This window comes from Acanthopagrus latus, chromosome 19, assembly GCF_904848185.1.
Source record: "Acanthopagrus latus isolate v.2019 chromosome 19, fAcaLat1.1, whole genome shotgun sequence".
NCBI lineage: Eukaryota > Metazoa > Chordata > Actinopteri > Spariformes > Sparidae > Acanthopagrus > Acanthopagrus latus.
In genome coordinates this window covers 6351913-6379041 of record NC_051057.1, presented here as the reverse complement: position 1 = coordinate 6379041, position 27129 = coordinate 6351913, and the positions used below count along the sequence as shown (strand labels likewise).

At 41.1% G+C, this 27129-nt stretch overlaps 1 protein-coding gene across 3 annotated transcripts; it reads left to right on the top strand.

Annotated features, from left to right (window-relative positions):
- The first annotated feature begins 396 nt into the window (after nt 1–396).
- Nucleotides 397–26822, top strand: itgb1a (integrin, beta 1a). 3 transcript variants are annotated; one of them, XM_037079537.1, is made up of 18 exons: nt 397–513; nt 617–753; nt 15079–15145; nt 15532–15617; nt 16451–16670; nt 16777–16947; nt 17966–18204; nt 18488–18643; nt 18753–18848; nt 19288–19377; nt 19596–19736; nt 20473–20675; nt 20828–21066; nt 21192–21414; nt 22137–22372; nt 22588–22754; nt 25060–25137; nt 25581–26822. In XM_037079537.1, the coding sequence occupies exons 3-17, from the start codon at nt 15079–15081 to the stop codon at nt 25135–25137; spliced, it is 2412 nt and encodes an 803-aa protein (XP_036935432.1). In that variant the 5' UTR covers nt 397–513; nt 617–753; the 3' UTR covers nt 25581–26822. The 3 variants fall into 3 exon arrangements, with proteins under 3 accessions (XP_036935432.1, XP_036935431.1, XP_036935434.1); XM_037079536.1 differs by having other exon boundaries at nt 409–753; XM_037079539.1 differs by lacking the exon at nt 25060–25137 and having other exon boundaries at nt 409–753.
- The last annotated feature ends 307 nt before the right edge of the window (nt 26823–27129 follow it).

Here is a 27129-nt window from a genome sequence, read left to right as displayed (position 1 = left end):
AACCAACATAGACCAGCATGAAAATCATGCTTGGCTATGCTGGTTTTTCCAGCAGGGTATGCAGTACATCGGTAACAAGTACATCGGTAACAAGTTCAAATATACAGCAGTAAGATATATATATATATATATAGATATATATATATATATATATATATATATATATATATATATATATATATATAACAGACCGTATTTAAATTTGCAGTATATAGTCTTCACGTCATTATAAGAACCACTGTATCGATCAACAGGCTCGAGGAGAACTGACTCACTTATAAATAGATAAGCTGTGGTTTAAATCTTTAAATCTAGGGTAGAGTTCGTGTTTTACTTTGAAGGATTTAGCCGGAAGTGCGTCGTATTTATATTCCTCACATTTGGTGCTTGCCGGCGGAGGGGTTCTCTTCTCCTGTTTCATTTGATTGGGACCGAAGAAAAAGAGCTCCTCACAGGAGCCGCCGGGTACATCGTTTTCCTTTACCAGCTTTCTAACAGTTCCTGCATTTGATGGTGATTAAAAGCGGTATACATTTTCTCTGTGGAGGGAAGTCGAAGGGAATGAGAAGCAGGGGAAATCTGCCGTGACTTTTTTTTTTTTTTTCTTTTCCCGGAGGCTCCTGGTGCCAACAGGGCAGAGAGTTGCTGCCGTGGTCGGTCTTGTGCGGCTAGCGGATCATCACTGGGAGCTGGGAGAGAGAAGCTAGCTGTATCCTCTGCATGTTGCCTCCGAAGTAACACCACAGCGCCAAGGTAAGGCAGCTAATACATTTAGCCATACTATATTTCTTTTATTTATTGATTTATTATTTTATTTGATCTTATCCAAAGCTAAAAACGACATTCACTTAATTATTGTTGAGATATTTTCGTAAACCTGTATGTTCATTTTGCTGTGCCAAATGCGAAGTTTATAGGGATGTTATGTTACCAGTTAGCATTCAAGTAAGAAAAAAAAAAAGCCGAATTTAGCCCAAATATTATTTTGTGCTTTTTCAAATGACTTTTGTAGGTGGTGGAATGTAGTTGTTTTAAAATGAGTTGAACATGATGGTCAGTGGTGTGTGTGTGTGTGTGTGTGTGTGTGTGTGTGTGTGTGTGTGTGTGTGTGTTATTGAGGCATCATGTACACTCTTTCTATTGCACCATACATTATGCACTGCAGGACTCTGAACTACAATAGTCTGTATCCACCTCTCCATCTTCTCTGGGTCACATGCAACAGGCTGTCATTGCACCTCTCCTGGGTTTGATGGTCATATGAAAGGGCCTCAGCAAGTGATCTCACATGATGTTAAAATTACTCAAGGGTCACCTCACATGAGATGCTGACAGCCCTGGGGGTTAGAGGGACGGCAGAAGTTCAAAAAGTGGTGAAAGCATGAGTTCAGTGAGGTTGTAACCGGACGGAAAGCAGTAAATCTCGAAGCCCTCTGTAGCAAAAAGAGGTATTAAGATGTTGAGTAAAGTTCCAAGATGACGACTGGATGCACGGCCAAGACATCAGAGTGCGTTTCTGACAGAATATTCTGCTTGTTGTTGCCCGCGCGGCATTGCATGATTGACCAGCCGCATAGCGTCCATTGATTGGATCAAGCAGAGCTGGCCGATTTCATCTGAAGGAGAGAGCGGGAGGATGAAGGCCTTGTAAATACAGCTGACTGTGCTGGCTGCATGGTGTAGTTTAATCAGGGAAATGGAAGCAGGAAGGAGAGGGAGGCAAAGGATGGAGGATGAGAGGGGGTGTGGGAAGGAGATATGGACACGGGGGAGTGGGGGAAGGACAGTAAGGACAGAGGCGGAGGATGGCTAATTGAGGAGGGAGGGCAAATGTAGGACAGAGGGGGGGAGTTGAAAGAAGGTAGTCGAGCCGGTAGCTGCCAGCTGAATGGATGTGACCTCAGCCTCCCTGGAACAGCTGCAGGGGCCGGGCTCCCACCTGATTTACGAGGCCACTTAGTGCACACAGAGGGCCACACCCAGGCCTTTCTTCTGGACATGTGATGTTCCTTCCCCACGTGTTTGTTTCTCTCTATGTGAGTGGCGTACACATTATGTGCATGCTTGTCCCCTTTGATGAATATGCACTTTGTGATTTTCTGTGTGTGTGTGTGTATAATTCCTGTGGGACAGAAGTGATGAATGTGTAAGATTGCCCTCCGCGACACATGCTTAGTGCCGGAGGGGGAAATCTCAGGCTCAGAGGTGTAAAGCAAGACAAATAATCGCCTGTTGCGCCCATTTACCCCCAGCACACACTAACACACACACACACACACACACACACACACACACACACACACACACACACCTCACACACTAAACCTGTAACCCTCATGGACATGATGTGTTCCCTAGCCCCTTACTGTAACCTTAGCTGAGTGCCGAACTCTTACCGGAACCCTTACCTAAACATTACTCTAACTTAACTCTTATCTTTCAACCAGTGTTTTAAAGTTTTGAGGATGGCCAGAATGTCCTCACTTTGTAAGTTAAAAACATCTGGTGCGCACTATGTAACAACTTCAAACACACACACACACACACACACACACACACACACACACACACACACACACACACACACACACACACAAGTTTGAAAGCTGGTCTCCAACTGATGATCCCTGAAGAGCAGTTATCTGTGATTTGTCGGGTAACAAATCACATGACTGGTCAACAAGCACGAACTTCTGCAGACTTTCCTGCATACTAAAGGTTTCTCAACCCATATGGTAATTTTTAGGTTTAGTTAGCTTAAAACAGCACATTTGAGACTCTCAACTTTTGTCCGGGCAAACACACTACTGAGCTTTGCTGCTTTTGTTCTGTTCCATTCTTCTGAAAGTCATTTTTGGCACAGATTTATCTATTTTTGCATCTAGATTGCGGGGTGGGCCGCACTCTTGGTTTTGGTTTGTGACCTCTGGAGCTGCTCTTAGCTAAAATATTTGCCCTTGGTCTTCTATACCCACACTTCCTCTCCACAATGGGCTCAAATACACTTCTAGGGCTTTTTTTGTTGGGGGGGGCCCGCTTGCCTCTAAAAACAGCCTCTGCAACACCGGTAAGGAATGGCGTGGTTTAAACTGACCTCTGCTATCTGAAAATGAGACTAAACACGTTATGTTGGCAGTAAATAGTAACAGGCCTTTGCTGGGTTGAGAATACAGTCGTACTGTGTTTGTTATTGTGACAGTGTGAAGACTTTACTACAAGGCAGGGCCTGTGAGTTGGAAAAGAAACGTTTATGTGCCTTTCATTAACAGAAAGGATTGGTTCAAGGATGTAAAAGAGCTTGTGTTTAGAAATGTGGCTTTATTCACTAACATGAAATCTGGCTTGCCTTTCACTGACACTTACAATCACATAGCTGTAATCAAGGAAATTGTCATTATACTGGAATAGAAAACTGGGGTTATCATTGCTTTTTTGGTATCAGGAAGAAACATTTGATTCGGTTTTCATTTATTTCAAGACATGTTTTGCCTTTTATTAGATAGTGTATATACATATATGTGTGTGTGTTTGTGTGTGTGTGTGTGTGTGAGTGTGTGCTTGAACGCAAAGAACTAATACAATGAGAACACTGTTCTCTGTCATTGTGAATGAGGTATTTCAGATGCGGATGTTTAAGGAGTCACCAGCAGTCTGCCAGTTCAGAGACAGAAACACATTATAGTACTGTGGTTTCATAGATGGGCTCCTCTTTAAAGGCACTCTTTGGAAATTCCTGCAGTTTCCGATGTGCATATCTGATAGGGCTTGATAATAGGAGTTGGTTTTTCTGACCGAACCAGCGCACAATTGGATTAAGTTGATGGTTGAGCATAAAACAATGACGCTGACTACCTAAAAGTGAAGACGCTCCATAGATAAACCAACAATACACACTTCTTTAGCTTAATAGACAGATCTAGCAGTTCTCATCATAATTACAAAGACGACTGCTCACCCACATACAAGAGAAGTATTTCCAGTAAGTTTCTTCCCTTCTCGACTAGTCGCCCGTTGCTTTCAAATATAAATGAATTGATATGAAGCACTGTTTGATGAGGTCTAGAGAGAGAAGTATCTTACATAGAGGCATTTGTATTCAGCACCAGCTGTCCATTAAGGGTCATCAAGCTTGAAAGTTGTTCAAAGGTTCACTAACACACAAGCCTTTAAGTCAGTGTCTATTGTTCTGATTAAGCATTACATGAGATCTCAAACACAGTTTGAGAATTTGATGTTCAGTCAGTGGCCCCAAAGAACTACTTGAGAATTGAACATGACAGATCTTCCTCTAGTGTTCCCAGAAGGACAGCCATGTAACTGTGGAGAGCTTACTGTTGTAGCTCTGCAGTTTTCAGTCTCCCGTGGCAGAGGAAATGGAGGCCCTCCAGTTCAAGTGTCAAGTCTGGGGCCTAATGAAAGACATCTGAATGCCATTAATGTGCCAGTTTTCAAGCATTAGGGCCTCAGTTGAAAGATGGTGGAGGTGTCCAAAGCTGGATTACTGCTGGCTTAAAATTGGATTAAAATCAAACTTTGACATATCTGTCTGTGTAGGGAAAAACAGAACAGCCCGGGACTTAATGCAGTAGTTTCCACATTGTCTTTGTCACGTGTTAGCTTCTGTTGGACAGCTTGTATACTGCAGTTTTCTCTCTGTGCTGCTGTTCTCACATGAAACTGTTTGTACCTGAGGCTCACATTTATGGTTTTACGTCTGCAGACATTCATTTCCCTGGGCAATTAATCTCAAATCTCAAAAATGGGCTCAAAATGGGCTCGTGATCAAGTTTATTTCATTTTGGGTGTTCAGCATATTACATTTTTAATCTATATGGATAGATCTAACCGCCTGTCGTTTGGCAAAAATAGACAGGACGGCAGCCAGGGGCAGAGCCATCTAACCTCCGGTTTTAGTACCCCGCTGAGTTAATTGGGGATAAAATGATTTGATATGGAGGCTCTTCTAGACTTTCCAAATTTCATTGGACCAAATGGCTGAAATTCTGAGGGCTCTGCAACAATTATCAACCCCATTACAGATGCTTCTCGGCTTCTTTCACAATGTTAGCTTATGGGACATATAATTACACAGATTGGCCACTACCAAAACTGTCTTCAAGGCCTGGCGTGCTTCCTGTGGGCTTGATCGCGATGAAGACGAGTAGATAGAAGAAATAGAAGATCAGTAGGTGGCAGCCAACGCAGATATTGTGGCGAACTGACACAAATATATTACTGTGTCAGAAACACTGCACGATCAATATCACTTTATTTTATGAAATATCTTTATTTTGTAGTTGTACCTAAATACGTCAGGACTGTTGCGATCAATGTTTTTGTCTAGATAGTATAAACATTTGAGATGTTTGCTGCCCTGCCAAAGGTACTTGTGATAGTATTTATGGGTTTTAGTTTTTTGTTTGTCTTGATAGATTTTACTTTTTATAATTAATTCTGTACAGATTTGTTGTGTATGGATGCATGTTTATTGAGCTCACTGCATCCTTGAGGATTTGAATGCATCAGAGATGGAGGATGTGTAACTAGCAACATGTCAGTGCATCAAGGAATGTTCTACAGCCCAGCTTATACTTGAGTTTTGGGTGTGAACAAATTCTGCAGTAAATATATATTGATATTAAAATTTTGATAAACTTCACTGGGAATTAAAAATCCATGGTATCTTTTTCTGCATTATGTTGTGGCACATTCCATACCAGTTACCTGATACCTTGTGCCTCCCAGTTCATGTCATGGATTTGCTAAAGAACAAAAAAAATCATGTAAAAATCTGTATTAAATTCATGCAACCTCCTAAAGCTGTACTCTAAATACTTTTACAGTTATGAATTTCTTGAAAAGTTTGTCCTTCAGAGTTACATTCGATCATTTTTATGATTCCATATGTGTATTTAAGGCTCAGCAATCACCTTATTTTCCACTGAATTGGTTTGGAATTATTCCTGAGGATCCAAGAAACCATACATTTTATTACCAGACTGAAGAATCTGTCAGTTTCTAGTTTTCACTTTCTTGCAACTTAATTTTGGTTTGTCCCAGGGAATAATATCTTGAAAACCGTTTATCAGTTTGCAGTGCAGTCCCTTGGATGTGCAGAAAGCATTGTCTGAAGCAGTTTCTGGGCTTGTTTCTCTTTTTCCAAAGATTACATCAATGACCTGGTTAAGGGTTGAGAATCAGACACAGCTAATTCACATTCACAATGCCGTTTGGCTGCTCACAGCGTTTTCAACAGTCAAGAGTTCAACAGGCAGTCTGGTCCTCTCTCACTCTCTCTATTCTCTCTTCACTTCCTGCTTCAGCTGAATGCAAAATATGTCATCTGTATGGCTTCAAGAGGGAGCTGTGTCTGGTTTTCATGCACCATGATTCAGGCTTCCTGTGTGATCGGGTTGAGCTTCCTGTGTTCCAGCAAAGGAGGAGCTGACTCAGCAAACACAGGAGTTTGTGGAGGCTTACTGTACGTCAGATCCCAGCTCCACAGTCTGAGCCCTGAGCTCACACTGTCACAGCCAGGCAACCCCACAAGATCCCTAAAACATGCTGCCCTTCTCTAGATCTGCTTACAGAGGCTCAACGTAAATGGTTAAACAGATGGATCCCTAAAAATGTCAGATTTTACAGATGCTACGCTGCTTGTCTACTCTCAAGTTCCTGTCCTTTACTTCAGAGTTTCAACAGTATAACAGCAGTGGAGCTGTCTAATTATGTGGAACAAATGTTCCTGTCCGAGAATGACGTGTTGCACTGACATTTAACCATCTATATTGACACAATGTTAGTTGTAGTTGTTTTTCTGTACCTCTACAGGGTTGAGGCAGATTTGTTGTCGCCTCAATTTAGTCCACCTTTTAGAGTGATTGCAGAGGCCAGAGGGGGGAGGATGAGTCAGAAATAACCTGTTAGCACTGCACAGCTATTTTCAACACAGGGATGGAGCCATGAATAGTGCTATGGACGTGGCCCTACTCCAAAGGTTGTGGCTCTTTGCCGCAATTGTTTCGATTCATGCGCTGTGGGAGGACATTTTTGTCATGAGATGTGAAGCCTGTTCAATATAAATGCATTTAAAGTGCTAAAAAGAAATCAGACCTACTTTAGTGGTATTGACTTTCTTGCTTGAAAAGTTAGAAAGTCCTTCCAAGGCAGTATACCCCCAGAAGTGTTATCTTTAGCCTCCTGCATACACAAGGGGAATGTTGGAAGGCTTCAAGCCAACATATGTGGCTAACTGTTTTGTGTGAAAAGCAGAGCAGGATTTTCAAGCGGTGGGCTGTAGCTACTACTCATAGTATTCTCTTCAGCTACTGTGAGTATATGGGTTACATGTGTTATATTGAGTAACTTTTGAAAAAAACTAAATTATTGCTGAATTCAGAACACTCCACGGAATTGCTGATTGCACATTTATGAAGGGTTTGAAGTTATGAAGTTGGTTACTGTTATACAGCTTTTGAGCATTCTTTCATGTTATTATTAAGCTGATGTATAACCACATATTACTGTAATTACTCAATATAAAGGGTGACAAAAAATGGCAGCCATAGTTCTGACCAAGGCTAATACATGGTTGCCACTTGCCAGCCTGACAACCAGTGCAGTCTTCCTTGTGGTGGAAATGTTGTAGAACATGCTTAATCAAAATCATCATCTGATTCACTGAACCTCTTCTGAAAATGTAAAATCAGAAAAAGAAGCCGATTTCATTAACATGTATCTGCATGTTTTTCTTTGAGGCTGAAAATAAAAAATGGCAGTTTGAATTAAACTTCTATTGAGGAATTTGAAAACAGGAATACTCATCATAATAACGCTTGTAATGTGGAAACTGTAACATTTTTGTAGATGTTTGAGCCTTCATTCCTATCTTCTGTAGTCTTTTCCTCTTTTTTTCTGTAGAAAGACTGATCCCATTGGATCATCTTACCATATCAATATCCCAGTACCAAGGAAGGACCAAAAGATTAAAGACCGTAAAATCTGCCTCGTTAGTATTATTTATCACACAGAGGCTCTCCTGGCAAAAAGAAGACAGTGAGTGGGAACACTTTAAGGATCAGACCTTCTGTCATTGTCTCAGAGTGCAGCCTGATTCATTGCTTTTGTCTGCATGAGAGGGTCCCCCGGATGGTGGTGGGAGGTGGTGGTGGCGGTGGGGGTGGACAGAGACAGAGACACAGACGGTCACTGTTTGGTATTCTCCTTCAGTTCTGTCCATTGGCGTGTACGTCTCACAGCTCAGACATTTTCCCCACTCTGCACTGTTTGAAGGGTATGTGGAGTCAAGGGGGGCCACTGGCTTGGCTTGGCTCGGCTCATAGTGGAGGGAGTGAACTGACCGCTTGTGTGGGTGGTATGATGGAAGAGGGAGAGCTGAGAGGGAGAGAGAAAGGAAGCAAGGAATGAAAGAGGGAGGATGGTAGTTTAGGAAGCCAGAGATATGATACTGGCAAAAGGGGAGTGACTGGATGCATCTTGGAATGTTTTAATCACTGTAACTAAACTCAAGATTCCAAAAGTCTATAAAGATCCTTAAGCCATGCAGACCCGATTATTTTACTTACTATCTTTAGCAAATTAACTCATAAATCTTCTGTTGACCTTAGAAAAACTTGAACAACCAGACCAATACTGTACAAACTGAGGAGGGAGGATTAGAAGAGACTAAAGTGCAAACTCTGCAGAGGCGAGAAAAGTCTGTAACTTCCTTTCCTCTGGACTTGAGGCAACCTCTTTCCCCTCTGAGTCGTGCACCTCCCTTTCCTGTTTTTCCTTCTTTTCCATTCCTTCCTTTCATGACCAGAGGAGAACAGCCATTCTAAGTGAGAGCAGCCCAGGCCTTCTCCAACAAAGAGCGCTGTGACTCTGAGCTGCCATCAGTACTTTACTGCTGCAGTATACTCCACTGTGTCTGGCTGTTTTTCTCACTGACTCTGCTGGTCATTATTCATGGCAGTGCTTGCTAAAGTAAGTACTTCGAAGCACTTGCAAATGCAGCTCAGTTTAAGTAAAGTAATTCCGCTCATTCACAGCTAAGGTTTGTGTAGCTCAATTAAGCAAAGCTGTATACACTACAGGTTTTCACACATGGGTTCAGGAACCGTAAGGAGTGTCCTGAAGTGGACACCTGGGGAGTTGAAGCACAATAAGGTTTCCTATTAGGGCTGCAACTAAGGATTATTTTTCGATTATTCAGCCTATTATTTTCAAAATATATAAAGATACATTTTTCAGCCTATAAAATGTAAAATCTCTGAAAAGTGCTCATGACAGTTTCCCAGAACACAAAGGGACAGCAGTGCCACAATCCCAAAGACACCATATTTCGTAAATGACAAACAAACAGCAGCATATAAACATATGAATATAAGCTGGAGCTAGCAAATTGTTTACAGCTTTACTTGAAAAGTTACTGAAATGAATAGACAGTTTCATTCTGCCTCGGATCCGTCATTGGAGGTATGAACAGAGGCAGGATTACATCTGTGTGTAAGGGACAGCTGGCAGCACGGCACGGGAGACTGGTGGTCTTCATAGTTGACAACTAAACAGGCTACGGCATAGGGCCTGAACCTACGTATAGGCTATGACGTAGGTGTTACTTCAAGCCAGAAGCATAATTCAAGCTTAGAAAATTCCCATATCGATATATTGGCCAGTACACACATTGTGTTGATCCTTCAAAGGTGGTTATCAAACACTTATGACAAAGATATGTAATGGACTTAGTATATTTTACAGCTGAACAATAAACTTTATTTTACAAAATGATGTAAACAATAAACTTCACTGGGAATGCAATAATAATAGATTGCCCAAGAGACCTGCCACCTGCAGAAGTTCTCGGACGACTCTGCAATTGTTGGCTGTATCAGTGAGGAGAAGGAGGAGGAGTACAAGGGGCGTTGTGGACTCCTTCGTCGATTGGTGTGAGAACAACCATCTGCATCTTAACACCACTAAGACAAAGGAGCTGGTGGTGGACTTCCGCAGGAGGAAAGCCGCACACACACCAGTTTCCATCAAAGGTGTGACTGTTGAGGTGGTTCAGGATTACAAATACCTTGGAGTCCACCTGGATAACAAACTGGACTGGGCCAAGAACACAGAGGCTGTGTACAAGAAGGGCCAGAGCCGACTCTATTTCCTGAGGAGACTCAGGTCCTTCAATGTCTGCAACATCATGCTGAGGATGTTCTACCAGTCGGTGGTAGCCAGTGCCATCTTTTTTGGGGTTGTGTGCTAGGGCAGCAGGCTGAGGGCAGCAGACGCCAACAAGATCAGTAGGATCATCAGGAAGGCTGGCTCCGTCCTGGGGGTCCAACTGGACTCTTTGGTGGTGGTGTCTGAGAGGAGGATGCTGTGCAAACTGCATAGTATCCTGGACAACAACATTCACCCTCTCCACCAGGTGCTAAACTCACACAGCAGCACCTTCGGCAGCAGACTCATCCCACCCCGATGTAACATGGAGCGCCTGAGGAAGTCTTTTCTCCCTCAGGCCATCAGACTGTTTAATGCATCCACCTCTGGTTGCGGGAGGGACAGTGGAGACACTGTCACCTGAGCCAAATCAAATCAATATCATTCCCCATCACTTCCATCACTTATTGAGTGTGCTCTGGACCTTGTAAATCTCCTGCACTGGACTTGGTAAATTGCTGCTATTTCATGCTGCTGCTAAATTTACTATTTTTTCACTTTATACCACTTGTCACTTTATTCAATCTTATTGTGTACTTCCTTTTCAGTTTTATGCTGCTCACGGTTGGATTGCATTCTGTGTACTTAGTAACTAGTTTATTTATTACTTTACCATTATTTATTACTTTTGTATTCCTTTCTCACTTTGTTTTACTACTGTTGCAAGACAATTTCCCTCGGGATAAATAAAGTCTTCTTGAATCTTGAATCTTGAATGTTGTTCTGCATTGTATTCTCTTAAAAAACAAGCTGTCATAATGGTGCATATTGGACTACATATGCACTGATACCAATATATATTTGTGATAGGACATCTTTGGCCAACCAGTAGATAGGTTGGGTTCTAGAATTTCTAGCAAAAAAGTCAGAGAAAGGGAATGTGGGAGGGTGTTACAAATACAGCATCACTTCATCATGGGTCTCACAGCTAACATTTCCCATTAGTGCAGTAACAGTGCAGTGCAGGTTACTATCCTGGTCAGCCCCTCAGGAATGCCTGAGAAGCTTGGCCCGTTTTAGTCACGCACCACAGTGTCTGCGATGCATCACCTTCTCCTGCCAACTGATAGCGCTTTGGAAAGCACATAAAACACCGGGACACCATTAGTCACTGCTCAGGTGTTTGTGACAAGTGGACAGGTGTTGAGGAGTAAAATGTGCATGTATACTTGCTTGTGTCAGACTAGGAGAGGCAGAAAGAGCATTGGAGCTACATAAATGACTTTAGTGTAAGAGAATAAGTAGTGCCGCTCTGTCATGCTGTTGTCAGGAAACTGGAATTTATATGTTTTAAGCTTTCCCCATGGACAAATGAATGAAAGCAATGTAGTTGCTATGCAAACATCTTAATAGTCCTCATCCCTCCCCTCCAGCCATCAACAGTTTTGATTCATATCTCTGTCGCTGCCGAAGTATTTAAGCTGTTTATGAAGTGTACGTTTCAACTAAACTGAATGTATCATTTATAGTGATGTAACAATGAAACAAACAAGATACAGTTTCTTGGCATTGTCTTGCTAATTCAAAAAGGTATGTGAATACATTTCTGAAGTTTCTCTCAAAATCACAGAGTTCAACGATATTGTGGTTCTAAGGGGAATGTAAGGGAATCACCAAGGTCAGAAGGATGAAGGGAACTATGACTGTTCGGCATAACTTCATAACAATCAGTGCACTAATTGAGATATATTCGGCCTGAATCAAAGTGGCAGACTGTCTTGAGGATCACTAATCATCAATTTCAACCATTTCACCACATTTCACTGTCTTCATAATTACTGTCAAAGGTTTTTTTTAAAACCATTTTTGTCAAACTATGGAATACTTGGCTAACGAATGAACATTGTTGTTGTTAAGTGTTTCTGAACTTTATACATACTAACGTTTTGTCATAGTGCCAAACCAAACCAAACCCAACCAAAACCACTGTGAGATGCTGACAAGTTGTATTTCTGTCTTCTGAACATTGAGCTTCAGGAGGCCACTTGAAGGCAGCATAATATCCTGCATAATATCCTTTCTCGGACTGCTCCTGGTATTCTGCTATATTTTACTGTAGTTTTTACTAAACATTCCTCTACACAGCTGCTAAGCATCACAAGGCTGAAGACAACATGGTTATTTTTCTAACTTGACACCTTGCTGGCGTTTTATAGAAGTAGTTTTCATTTGATTGATTCCATGGAACTGAAGCAGAGACCACAGTAAAAGTGAAAAGAAAATATCTCTGTGGTTATTATTGGAATGTGAGATTTTTGTCTTTGTTTAAGCTTGGTTTTCACTGAAATCAGTTGTTTGATGTACATGCACATCATGCGTCATAAACTCTCACAATAGCCAAACCCTTTTCACATAGGTCTTTTAATAGGTCATCACTTAAATATTTTGTGATACACTTATTCTCTTGAAAGACTGTTAGCTTCAGGGATGTTGTAATAATGGCAGTGCCAGGTTAAATGTGGGTTAGGGTTATCTCACATGGAAACACGCACACGAACACACATACGTCCCGTCTACAGAGGTGGAGATTTAAGCCAGCTGATCTAATCTGGGGGGCTGTAGACAGGCTGTCTACCCCTCTGTGTCTATATAAACGGACGAGCACACAAACACACACGCACACACAGACACACGCACACACAAGCAGTCAGGAATGCATCACTCAACACTGCGCTCGCTGAGCGTCAGAGCTTCCTTTTCCACAGTGTAAGGGAATGCAGTCTTTTAATGTACCCTCTATGAATAGCGGGCAGCAGTCACTGGTCTATAAAGCTAAAAAGAAAGTTTTGTCACTTTATCACTGTCAATCTCGCTCTAATTTTAATCTCATGCTTCAGTATCCAGTATGTGGTAGACATTAGCTACTGTGGAGATTCCCATAGAAATGACTCCCATGAGTTTGTGATTTATGGACCAGCCAGATATTTGCAGTACATTCCACATGTTAATTCGATTCGGCACATGCTGATCCCTTTGCTGGCCACTGCACCTTAATACAACATAGGGCCAGTGATTCTCTGTCTCTCTGTAGGAGCTGTTCCAGCTGTTTCTAGTTAGAACTGCCAATGAAAGGTGATGAGAATCCTGAATGTGTCAGTGCTACTATATGCAGCTAGCAGCAGAAGAAGAGGAGGAGGAGGGAGCAAAGGAAAGACAGGAGTGGAATAGTTGATAGGGCTGTGTTTCATTTCGGTAGATCTATATTATTTTTAAGGATACTTCCAATCAGGAGTTTTGAGGCCGATCACTGATCAATGTCAGCAGTATCGCCAATGACGCATCAAAAGGATGTTTCTTTACTTAAGTGCCATCTATAGATAGCTATTAGTGATGGTAAAATCACCATTAAAATGTTGAGGAATTCATTTTGAATCAATTCACAACAACAGGTTTAAAACATCTATAAACTGTATACAGAATTAGTTAATAGAAGACAGTCTCAGTCTTTGTACTGAGGTCTTTGTGCCCCAAAGCTCCACTACTACTCCACCACCTGGTCACTGCTTGTACCAGGTTACTTCAGACTGATAAAATGTACACAAGTACAAAGCGTCTGTGTCTCCAAACTCAAAGTAGGCCTGCATTTAACTTCAATACAGCTGAAGTGCTTCACTACGTTTATTTTCTCTTTGCTTGTATATAAATATATTTGAAGCTGGACCGTCTGAGATTAAAACAAACGCAGACAAATAGATTTCCAGTCAGTGTGGGGCGATTTCCACCATATTTTCATAAAGAAATAAAGTTAATTCACTTGGTCTTGATATCCTTTGATGAGAGTAGATGATGTTTGTGTTGATCCTTGCATTCAACAGCAGAGCAGCTCCTTGCTTAGCTCTTAACATTAGCACTGTACTAACCTTGTCTTGTTCAGAAATATCCTGGTCTGTGCAGCTTGTTGACATGCTGTGGACACATATTTTGTAAGAGAACCATGAGTGTACTAAATGTATTTTACTTTAATGGGATTATCTAATTATGTAATGAAAAAGACTCTTGCTAAATGCTTTTCATGGTTAAAGTTGAATTAATGGACATTCTTCTACCCAAAACATGCCATAACGCCTAGGATGGCTTTTTTAAATGATCATTTCTGCTTAAATAAGTTCAATATTAAAGGGTACAAATGTGAAGTGATATTACTAAAATGGGAATATGGTAAATGTTATACTTGTAAAACATCAGCATGGTAGCCTTGCCATTGTCAGCAAGTTGACAAGCTATTGCGCACAGCACCATTATCCTTAAATTTATTCTATCAGACCACTAGCATCACTGCTCACAAATCAGCCATTAAGTGAACAGAGAGGCTCTTCAGGCCCTTAGCCTTTGTAAGTCATGTGCTTTGCAATTGAGGACAAAATACATCAATATGTCTGACCTAAGAGCCTGCACATAGACAAGAGATCAATATGTATGAAAAGAGAGGGCTTGACTAAATGGAGCTGATGTTATTTACAGTAAAAAAGGCTTGTGAGGGAAAAGGAGACTGCAGTCTAAGCCAGGGACTGATCTGTGATCGTGTGTATGTCCATATGACTGTGTATACATGTTTCTGTGTGAAAGCGGTCTCAGTAAGCTGCCTGTTACCCTTTGACCGACTAAGAATAGCCAAGTCCCTGTCACTGGATAATTTATTATCTCCAATTACAACAAAACAGATTAAATCCTCAGTCATCTTTCACTCCTCTGGACCAGGAAATTATGAGCTCAAGCATTCAGGCTATCAAGCACAACAGCTATTACTGTTAACAAAGAGATATTCACAGATGGCTTATTGCCTCTCAGGGCAACAGTAGCTCTTTGACGAGACCACGTCACAAATAAATGATGTTTTCTCTTGTGTGTTTTCAGATGGACCTGAAGCTGCTCCTGATATCTACATTGTTAGGAGTCGTTTGTTACAGTAATGCTCAGAAAGGTAAGATTTCAGTCACATCTCACTTTTAAACAAGATTGTCAGATGATATGATTTTGTTGATGTCAGCTTGCATAGTAGTCATCATTATGAAGCGTACATTACGCTTCATAACGATGACTACATCCCCAGAGAGAGAGGCCGGCATCTTACTGATGTCACTGACCAGAGATCCACCTTAGCATCAGGGAGCATAGTGGATAATGGAAAAGACTGGAAAGAGTATTATGTCTCTGTCTCCAATTACCATCGAGCCGCACAGTGTTCCAGATGAACTGATGTGTAAACACGGGGGGCTTAACTGGCTGCTTACTTTGCAGGGGCTGAGCTGCACCCCTGCTCTCTCTGACTCTGCCTCCTCTTCTCCTCTCTCTTTGTTTCCCATCCAGAGGGGAATGAGTGCATCAATGCCAACGCCAAATACTGCGGGGAGTGCATCCAGGCCGGAGCCAAATGTGGCTGGTGTAAAGACCCAGTATGTGAATCCAAGCTGTCAGCTATAATCGCTGCAGAGAAATGCAGTTTGATGCCATTACGATGCCATTAGTCATATAGTGATAGTGCATGTAGTTTGAGATCGTTCCCAATTTAAGACTGCAGCTAATGGTTGTTTTTGATAGTAATCATAGTAGTAATTCATTGTTTAGCCTATGAAATATGTTCTTATAAATCCTTTGATTTAGACTTTTATAGCTGTAGAGGGAGCACATCTTCTTTCATGGAATAGCCCAGAATTGATGAACCATGCGCTGTTGCCAGAGAGGGCCTTTCACATTTTCATGTTTTTAAAGGCCACTAAAGAGTAGGAGGTGGGATGTATTTCAATGGTTGTAATCTGGACCCTCTCCCATAGATACCACCAAATCCCACACACCACACCTTTAAATGCGTAATGCTGCAATTTGCACTATACTTTCATTAAGTTGCGGTCCTTTAAGAAACACTTTTTAAAAAACAGTGGTCAAAATCAAAACAGCAGAAGACAAGATCACCTAACTTTTTGTTTCTAGAATAGTTAAAAGTTGCACTTAAATAATGCAACACAGTAGTGTCTTTTATTAGATGTTAGTCACTCAGGTCTTGTCCACAATGCCTCCAGTTTGTAACACAGACTTTGTGTTTTGAATTTTTACTCTCTAAGCCTAATCTGAGTCTGAGAAGGCGCCCCGTGATTAAAGCTCCCCCGGAGTCACAAATACAATATACAGCAACAGCTTTCTCAGAGTGGTTCACCTTTAACATAAACTGATTTTCGCTTGTTAAATTAATGGGCTGTCCCTTTAATTCATCTTCTGCTGCCTCTTTTAGAGCTTTCTGAAGCAGGGTGAGACTGTGTCGACCCGCTGTGACGAGCTGCAGTCTCTGATAAAAAGGGGCTGCGAAGAGGGAATGATTGAAAACCCACGCGGAGAACAGAAGACCCTTAAAAACAAAGCAGTGACACATCGTAGAAAGGGAGCAGACAAACTGAAGCCGGAGGACATCACTCAGATCCAGCCCCAGAAACTCAGCCTCACCCTCCGATCTGGTCAGAATATATTTTGATTAAGCTTTTTCTGAGGCTCTTTTCGCCTTCTTTTGAATTGGATTAGATATTTACCACTTTGACACTTAATTATGGACACTTCATGTAGGTGAGCCCCAGTCTTTTGATTTGAAGTTCAAACGAGCTGAGGATTATCCCATCGACCTGTACTACTTGATGGACCTGTCCTACTCCATGAAGGACGACCTGGAGAATGTCAAGAACCTGGGAACCAGTCTGATGCTGGAGATGTCAAAGATCACCTCTGATTTCAGGATAGGTAAGGATTTTCATTATATAGTGTGGTCACATTTAGAAGTCCATCTAGATGAACACACACCATACAGATTATACAAGAAAAGATGTTTCTTTAGATAAAAATCACGTTTTTTGGAACTACTGCAAGATCATGAATTTAAAAATAAAACTAAAAAAAAAAAACCTCTTTCACAACTTTTTGGGGATCTTTCCCAGTCATCAGTTTATTTGAAGTAGCTTAGGATTTCAAACTGTGGCAAGGCAAAGAAGCAGTGTGAGATGAAATGGATAAGCACATTCTAGTGTTCTTAAGACAACAGGAAGTTAGTTATTTCGCAATGTGTTCCCCTCATCAACACTGTGGACGGTCACAGCAGAAACATTGCCTGTGACAGGTCATAAAATTAAGGTAAACTTGATTGCTGCATTTGGCATCAAAGTTTATACTCATTCACAGAGTCATAACTGTGAAATCCGAACACATAGACATGATACTCACATGTTGTAGTATCAGTGTGTCTTACTCTTTCAGAGGAAATCATTGTTTCTGTCCAACACTAATAAATCTCAACAAATAAATGAGCTCCTTATAAGTCCAGACGTTGCCTGAGAATCATCAAGTTTTTAAGTTTTCCTCGGTATTCGAGTAATTCTATGGTAGTTGTGTTTAAGCCCATGGGTACATTGCAGACAGGAACTGTTAATAGTTATCTAATCTAAATGTCTGTGTGTACGCATACAACATCAGACTTGGTATACCCTGGAGTAGACAGACTGGCTTGTATTTTCAGGTGTGTTGTTGTGGGTATTAAATGCCACCCAGGTTTGAATGACCTTTCTGTGACCTGTGCAAACAAACCAAATAAGTAAGCAGAACAGACATCACTGACATCCTCTCAGTTAGTTTGGTGTCACCTTACCCTTCCACTAGAGTGCTCCGTCTTAAATCAACATCTTGTGCAGCCTTTACCCAGATGACTCGTTTGACTTTTAGCTTATGTTGAGTAAGATGAAGTTCTGAATCCGACTGTCTTTCAAAGGCTTTGGCTCCTTTGTGGAGAAGACAGTCATGCCATACATCAGCACCACCCCGGCCAAGCTGCTGAACCCGTGCACAGGCGACCAGAACTGCACCAGCCCATTTAGCTACAAGAACGTCCTGAGGCTGACCAGCGACGGCAAGAAGTTCAACACCTTGGTGGGTCAGCAGCACATCTCTGGAAACCTGGACTCTCCTGAGGGGGGCTTCGATGCCATTATGCAAGTGGCTGTGTGTGGGGTAAGCAAACAAAAAAAAGAGCTCTGCAGTGACCCTGAGTGAAATAATGATGCTAAGGTTCTTAATTTAAAGTAATTTTCCATGAATTTCGGCACTTGCTGTGGTGATGTGTAAAACATTTTTTTTTTATGTTACTTAGATGTTAACAAGGAGATTTTTGAGATGCAGTCATGAAAAGTGAATGTGTCACATTGTGCATGTATTCTCCCTCAGCTTTTATAGAGAGGAAATGTCGCTGTTTTACTTCCGTGTTGTTCACTTGTATTACTTATTTCATTTTCAGGAGCAAATCGGCTGGAGGAATGTGACTCGTCTGCTGGTGTTCTCCACTGATGCTGGCTTTCACTTTGCTGGTGATGGCAAGCTGGGCGGCATCGTTCTGCCAAACGATGGAAAATGTCACTTGGAGAACAATGTGTATACAATGAGCCACTACTATGTAAGTAGCTCATTGTTGTTATTTGGTCTGTTGTGAATGTCTCATGTAGATTAAATGTGGTTGTCTCGACTGTATTTTACGCTGCTTATCTCTCTTTTCGGTTTCAAAGGATTATCCCTCCATTGCTCACCTGGTTCAGAAACTGAGCGACAACAATATTCAGACCATCTTTGCTGTCACGGAGGAGTTCCAGCCTGTTTACCAAGTGAGTTCTCTCTCGGTCTCCAGACTGCTTTTTTCTTTATCTGACATCTCTTTAATCCCTCTCTTTCGGAGCATAGTCTTCCTCATTCCTTTTGAGTGCATGTGTGCGGTTGGAAGATGACCAGTGCTTAAAAATATCCTCCTGGGCTGATACATGTGCAGCGAGTTATGGTAGCTCTGATTGTTTCCTTCTGCCATGCCGCTGCTTTTCAGGCTGGTTCAGCCCAGCTCCATCTGAGTTTGATAAAAGCTCATTATGCAGCCTCACAGTAGCTTCAGTATACTTCAAAGCAATAACGATTACATAATTTCATGGTTAAAATCAATGTTGTATCCATATTAACCTGGAATTCAATGTTTACATATAAAAGTTCACAGAAATGTATCATTGATGCAGTGTTTTATAATAAAACTGTATTCTAAACTTTTCCTGTCCTCAGGAGCTGAAAAATCTCATCCCAAAGTCTGCAGTGGGAACACTGTCTGCCAACTCAAGCAACGTTATCAACCTCATTATAGACGCTTATAATGTAAGTCCACTTCTGAGATTGTTGACTCACATGAACCACATTAAAGCATTGAATATTGTGACCGAGTTCAAAACTTCTTCCACACACACAAAAAAAAATTCTCATTTAATACTGAGCTAAGCCTTTGTGTATTGTACGCTGTCAAAACAAAGCTACCAGATGACATTCCAGTGCAGGAAATAGCAACATTCATTTTGTTATCTTTTGGTTTTTGGCAGTCTCTCTCGTCTGAGGTTATTCTGGAGAACAGCAAGCTTCCAGAGGGGCTGACCATAGCTTACGTCTCCCACTGTAAGAATGGAGTGGTCAGTGTAGGCGAGAATGGCCGGAAGTGCTCCAACATCTCCATCGGAGATGAGGTAAGGATTAGAAAAATGTAACACTCCTTCCCACAGTTTCCTACTGAGCTTCTCTGTGTATAATGATGTTTGTTTGAGTTTGACACTAAAAGTGTGTTATCACATTCATTGCTCAAAGCCTCAATTTTTTTCTGTGCTCATAGAAAATGATGGGTAAATATATATATGAGAGAACATACAATTTTGGAATTTTACTTTGTATGGTGACTGGGATTTTATTTTTATTGTATTTTATTATTATTATTAAAAACCATGTCAGACACATCTTTTGTCTCACATCTGTTTGCCTAATACATCTGAGGAGAGGATCTTTAAGAGACTGAAAATGTAATAATTCTCAATAATAATTCATTAAAGTGGTGACAAACAGAAAATGAGCCGTCTTACCTTAAACCGGACATTTCTTACATTTGTTCTCTTTGGACAAAACATGACATCATTATTAAAATACAGAGCTCTCGCCATATCTCTACAGGTTCTTAGCAAATTATGCACTCTGATCTGAAAGATTTTTTATAGCTTCTGCTCATTGCTTTTTTGTAAATCACACATTTTATTTGTACAAGAACCCCTCCTTATGTTCAACCTGTAAGCTCTCGGTTATTATAGCTCATTTTCTACCCTAAACCCTATGCATGTCACACAATGTCATCATGTGAAAACTTGCTTGATTGACCTTTACAGCTACTTTGTTGCTCTCTGACCCAGGATTTCTCCTTTATTCCTTCACTCCAAGGTTACATTTAGCATCAGTGTGACCTCTAAGGGCTGTCCGAAAGAAGGCAAACCTGAGACCATCAAGATCAAGCCCCTGGGATTCACAGAGGAGGTGGAGATTACCCTCAACTTCATCTGTGAGTGTGAATGCCACAAGGAGGGAGTTAAGAACAGTCCGCTTTGCCACTTTGGAAACGGGACCTATGAGTGTGGAGCCTGCAAGTAAGTTGGTCGGGGTTTTCACAGTTAGTAACTGTATCATCCGTTCAGCACAAGAATATCCAAAACCTTCAAGTCTCATACTGAGTGCTAGATGGATTTCTGTACAAGTATTTAAGAAATGCTTCAGAATCAAAACTTCTCACTTGTCTCAGGTGTAATGAAAAACGCGTGGGCAGACAGTGCGAGTGCAGCAGCAACGACGTGGCCACAGAGGACATGGACCGCACCTGCCGCAAAGACAACGGCACGGACATCTGCAGCAACAACGGAGACTGTGTGTGCGGCACGTGTGAGTGCAAGAAGAGAGACAACCCCGAGGAGAGGTACAGCGGACAGTACTGCGAGTGTGACAACTTCAACTGTGACCGCTCCGGAAACAAACTGTGTGGAGGTAGGTATCACAGTGCTGCTCTCTGCTTTTGAAAAGCTCAGCGAATGAAAACCGTTTAATGCAGTTAAACAACAGAAGGGCTTATTAAATCAGTCATCCTCCACCAATGCATTTTCTTTCTTTAGGGCATGGTCGCTGTGAGTGCAGAGTGTGTGTCTGTGATCCCATGTGGACCGGAAGCGCCTGTGATTGTTCTCTAGACAACAGCACATGTATGGCCAGCAACAAGCAGATCTGCAACGGCCGAGGATCATGTGAATGCGGCACGTGCAAGTGCACTGACCCCAAATTCCAGGGTCCCACCTGTGAGACTTGCCCTACCTGCCCAGGAGTCTGTATTGAACACAAGTAAGTGTATACATACTCCAATCTTAAGATTAGGCTCAGATTTGTGAAGTCTATCCTGATAAGGTATATATTTGCTGTATGTACCTTGACCAAGTATTGTTGCTGTAATCCTCCTCGACATGAAGTAATACCTTTGTTGAGCAACCATACCATAAGAAATGGATGAGCAGATCCAAAGGTCCATTTGGCAAATCTGAGGCTTAAACAGTTGGAATTAACATAATCGAGTGAGTATCTCTAAAAGTTATAGGTCTGTTAAACACAAAATTCCATCTTTGTGTTTCACCGGATGGCATTTCCTTCCTGAAGCAGGAGGATACTGTATTTACGAGAAGTTTGTCTCTGAGACACAATAGCAGTAAATGAACTACACGTGACTGTCATATAGTCGCTATACAATGGTACTGCATTGCCTCGCAGTCAGTACAAAGCGGGGGAATGATAACTGCAAGCTATAACTCTTTTATTGTACATGTGGTATTTTAGCATTGCATAGACATACACTTGTACCCCTTTCACACTGGACACGAACATTTTACACCCACTAACATCTGTCTTCAATGGAAGTGGTTTCAATCAAATTGGTACAAACAGATATCGTAACACAAGAATTAAAAAAAAAAAAAAAAAAAGGTAGAATGTTTTTTGCGATTCATGTAACCCTTTAATAATGAAGCAAATCTAACTGCTCATTACTAACGCCAGCGCCCTGTTCCCTCCAGAGAGTGTGTCCAGTGCCGGGCGTTTGGCACTGGTGAGAAGAAGGACACGTGCGAGAGAGACTGCAGCTACTTCAACCTGATCAAAGTGAAGGACAGGGACAAGCTGCCCCAGCCCAATGACGCCTCCTACCCTCTGATGCACTGCAAGGAGAGGGACGCCAACGACTGCTGGTTCTACTACACCTATGCCGTCAACAACAACACAGAGAAGGAGGTCCATGTAGTCGACACGCTGGGTAAGCAGAAGGCTGGGCTAACAAGCACCAGGGTGTGGAAGGTTTCTGTTACAGAGGAACCTAATTACAGGGGCTGTGGCAGCTGAGCTGTAAAAATAGGTCATTTGTTTATGCACACACTGCTGCGTTATGGGATGTTTTTCCCATGGTCTTGTTATTTTTATACTGTTTGTTCAAGCTGCCTCAACACTTCGCTAAACCCTTCCTTGTTTCAGACTGCCCCACCGGCCCTGACATCATCCCCATCGTGGCAGGCGTGGTCGCCGGCATCGTTCTGATTGGCTTAGCCCTGCTGCTCATCTGGAAGCTGCTGATGATTATCCACGACAGAAGAGAGTTCGCCAAGTTTGAGAAGGAGAAGATGAACGCCAAATGGGATACGGTGAGTGTTTGGAGCTCCGACAAGCTCTATGAAAGATGAGCAGGGCAAATATTTTTGATTTCTGGCAGAGGTGTGGTTGAGTAATGTAAATGTGGAAAACAGGTGTTGTTTGGCTGCTGTGCAAAGCCAGCCGCTGTCAGGGAATTAACTTGTGAAGACCATTTGTTATTCTTAGCAGCAGACGAGGTTTGCAGACCTATTGATATCGTTACAAAATGTCTCGCTCACATTCTGTTCAGTCCCATAACCTCAGAAACAGATTGAATGTGTTGCTTTTGAACGCCGCTCAAAATAAAGAGGAAAAATGTCAGAGCCTGAGTGGACTTTTTTGGAAATGTTATGCACTCTGAGCATAGCTGGGCTTTTTCCGGGGAGTGGCCACAGCTCCTCCCCACCCTGTGTCCTCCCCCTTAGCATCACCCCTCAATTCCAATATGACACGGGACTGGATCTTCACATGCAGTAATATGCCTCCATCTAGTGGCTGAACTGCGTCATACCCACAGTGCGTGTAGGTTTGATGATGCAGATGTTTTTGATCTGTGTTCTTTTTAAGGGTCGTCCTTATTACCATGGGCAGGGCAGCCTATGGCTCCAGACCCCTGTAATTTCTCGAAATGAGAGGCTGTCAGTGAAACTCTGAGTGACCTGGGTTTCCTGAAAAGATAACAAGCCAAAGCAACTATAGGGAATGTCAAATATACTGCATGAGCGACTTCTTATGGTTGTGACCGCATCATCCTGATCCATAGCCTCAACAGAGTACTTAGTTTTAGTGATTTGGATCTCAGTTTAATCAAGTGTCATAAAATCTGGAAGAGTTGGCCTATGTTTAATTTATACTAAATTTGCCAATTTTTCGTTATGAAGATAAACATCTGCTGCATGCCACATGTCTTCACAAGGGCAGGACAGAGAATAGTATATGGTTTTAAATGTTTGCAAAAACACAGAGCCACCTCCAGTAGATTACTAAGTGGGACCCCAGAGCTAAAGCCTTGTTTGAAATGAAAATTCATTTTTGTTTGAAAAGTCACAGAGTAATTCTTACCAAGTCCGATCTAATATGATCTATATGTTCATTTTTTTTACATAATACAGCTACATAGCCTACATAGATGGCAGTGAAGCGACACTGAATTGAATTCAACTCCTGAAAGATGTTTGACGACAGAATATTCATGTATAAAGTACATCTTTGTCTTAGGCTTGCTTTGATGGAGTTTTCATGTAGTGTTTTTATCTCCCTTTCTGTGAGGGAGGTGTGTGTGTAGTAGTAGGAAAAACACCTTTAGCTCAGGATTTATTTTTTTATTTGCTTGCTTGCTTACTTGTTAATTATCGTAAGCCTTCATGGAAAAGATGTCAGTAGATGGATGACAGAGGGGAATGACATGCTAAAAAGGTCCCCACATTAACCAGCAAAGTACCTCAGGAAAAGACTTAAAATGACCACAAGTGGTGTGTAGAGTTTTCCGGTGGGTAGGCTCGAGGGGGGCCGGATAGAAATGCTTTCAATAAAAAAACATAAATTGCATAAAATCCACATTTTGATAACTTGATAAACAGTGAACAAGGCTGTTGTCCATATTGTATCTTCTTCTTTTGTCTTCTGTTCATCACATAAAGAGCCAAAGTCACAAAAATGTGTAACATAGTGAATGGTAAAGAGACAAATCATTTGTTTATGTTTGTCTGTTTGATTTGTGCCATGAGTTACATGATGTTTGTCACTGAAAATTATATTTTTCAAATTAAGAAACTCACAGTTCTTCATAAACTTAATCAAGTGTAAAACTGTGAAGTTTCATAAGAAGCCAATAGTTGTGTAAGGTATGTTGTTGAATTTAATCCTCACTAAAACCCATAACCAACCCTTGTAGAGCCGGTCCTGTACATTAGTTGGCTGACAGAACTGATGAACTGTTCTTTCACATAACAACAGCTGTCAATATGACAAGACCTGTGATTTTCACCTTTTTTATTACTTTTTATTTACTAAGCTGACGGCCATTTTGGTGTTGGAGACGTGTATTTGTAGCTCTCTGAGTGCTTTTACACTAAACTAAATGGCATTTATTATTTTGTAACCCACGGCACGACAATTCAAACAACAACAAAAATGTACTTGTCTGTTTCCATTGACTATTAAATATACTTCACCTCTCTACTGTCTTGCTTTCGTCACTCTCAGTGAACTTAATTGATATTTTCTCCCATCATACTGCCTTTTTTATCCTTTTATTTCTCCTGTGTTCTATGTTTTCCTGCTGAACTCTATTCTATCCTCATTTTCCATCTGTAGCAAGAAAATCCCATATACAAGAGTCCTATCAATCAGTTCCAGAACCCAAACTATGGACGTAAAGCTGCTGTCCTTTAAGTTTGTATTTCCTTTCAACCTCACTTTCCTGCATGTGCTGTTTATGTCTGTCTCGTTTTCACCCAGTTGCATTGTTTCTTTTCTAACTTCACCTCTTCTATGAAACCATCAAGTAAACTTTTAGACAAGTGGAACCTGGAGCAGTAATATTACCTAATGGTTGGTTAAAAGAAGTGCATGAGTGTGCTGTGACAGTCACTTCACCAAACCTGTTCAGTGTTTGAGGATATCAAGTGGCTTCAGGGCACAAACTTTGTGTGGTGAGTATGTGTTGAAACATGATGCCTAATTTGTACCTGCGGACATTTGGTATTTTGTCACAAAAGCATGGCGGCGTGCTGAGTAACCTAGTTTTCTGTGTGATTTTGGTGAATCTAACAACAAAATTGCGTAAAGCTTGCCTGAGTAATAATATATATTTATGGGTTTTTTTTGCTTTCCAGGGTGAAAATCCAATCTACAAAAGTGCTGTCACCACTGTGGTCAACCCCAAATATGAAGGAAAATGATAGCGTCGTAGTTTTCAATGAACTCTGCTACCGAAGTATCTGACAGCTGCAGTGTTTGGGTCCGGGGTCTATGGAGGAACTTTATGTCATTTTGTTCTTGTCGCTTTACAAATATAACATACCACACGGCCACCGCATCAGTATTTTTACTAACACTTATGATTTATATGCATTTTTGATGTACAGTATAAAAGAATGTGTATATACTTTGAAGTTGTGTATTTGCAGAAATGATGCCAGGAAGGTGCTTTGATTTCCCCTGCCACAGGACTGGTTATGGGTGGAGGATTTAGCTTTTTGAACAACACAACGTGGACACCAAGGTTATACAATATATGTATAAAAGCATCTGTCCCCTTCTCAGACATGTCTTTCACTCCGTCTTGTCGTCGCCCTGTGCACTGACTTCCTGTGTGTTCCTATGTGTTCCTGACAGGACCTGAGTTTAGTTTGTAAATTGTCAGCCGTAGCAACGCATTGTGTCGATGTGTGTGTTTGTGTGTGTGTATATATATTGAAAACAACTGCAATAGGAAGTATTGAATGATATTTAGCATTCAACGTAGATTGGACAGTTTCGTTGAATCACAGTGATTGTAAATGTTTTGAGCTGCAGCTTTGAAACTTCCAATGTTTGAGATTTTATTGCTCTCCTGTCAAGTACTAAAGGAGTGAACACACAAGAAAATGAATAATATCAACTGTCATTCTTTGAATTGCTGATATGCTATCACAAAGGGACTGTACACCACTTGTAAAAAAAAAAAATATGAAATTGTGGCAATGTTTGACAATTGAAGGATTTGTATAGTTATGATACAAGTTGCAATTGACTAATGAAATAATGTTGTATTTACGAATTGCAGTATTGTTTTGACTCATTCTCAGGTCCTCTCCTGTGTTTGTCAAGTACACCAAAAAATATGTTTTCTTGTTGTTCAGTGAACTCATTTGTGTAAGTCAGTTTTGTTAGTCACGTGTTTGTTTAGATTGTAAGACTGATGAGACAAGAGTATTTTCTCAGCATCACCCGCTTTCACACCGAAATGCCTCTGAAATACAACAAACAAGCATTTGCAGTATTGTTTTCAAAGTGCCTTTTATTTCAATACCATGTTCTCTCCCAACGCTTTTTATGGGTTATTTATTTAATAAAGTACAAAATCTGTCTGTCTATTTGTGTGTGGCTAACTAGGACTGAGCAAACATGTAAACACTGGTTTCTTTCAAACCAATATTTAATATATTTAGCTTTACATATAGTAAGACCAAATTTACTTCTGATTTTAACATGACATGAAAAAGCAACATCTGTGTAGCAATAGTTAAAATGTATGAGCTTCATGCACAGACACCGTATAACATTAAGAACAAAATTCCTTAATATGTGTGGTAATGATAAAATACAGACCCAATGATAATCAATAGACCTATTTGATTGATGTTATGTAACACAGTTTCTGAAATCAAAATGTACTATCAT

What these genes read in the sequence shown, in the direction of transcription:
- itgb1a (XM_037079537.1), top strand. Translation starts at nt 15,079, where the DNA reads ATGGACCTGAAGCTGCTCCTGATATCTACATTGTTAGGAGTCGTTTGT. An exon ending in AGTTCCAGCCTGTTTACCAA is followed by an intron (nt 18,849 to 19,287) that starts GTGAGTTCTCTC and finishes TCCTGTCCTCAG; the next exon opens with GAGCTGAAAAATCTCATCCC. An exon ending in CGGAAACAAACTGTGTGGAG is followed by an intron (nt 21,067 to 21,191) that starts GTAGGTATCACA and finishes TTCTTTCTTTAG; the next exon opens with GGCATGGTCGCTGTGAGTGC.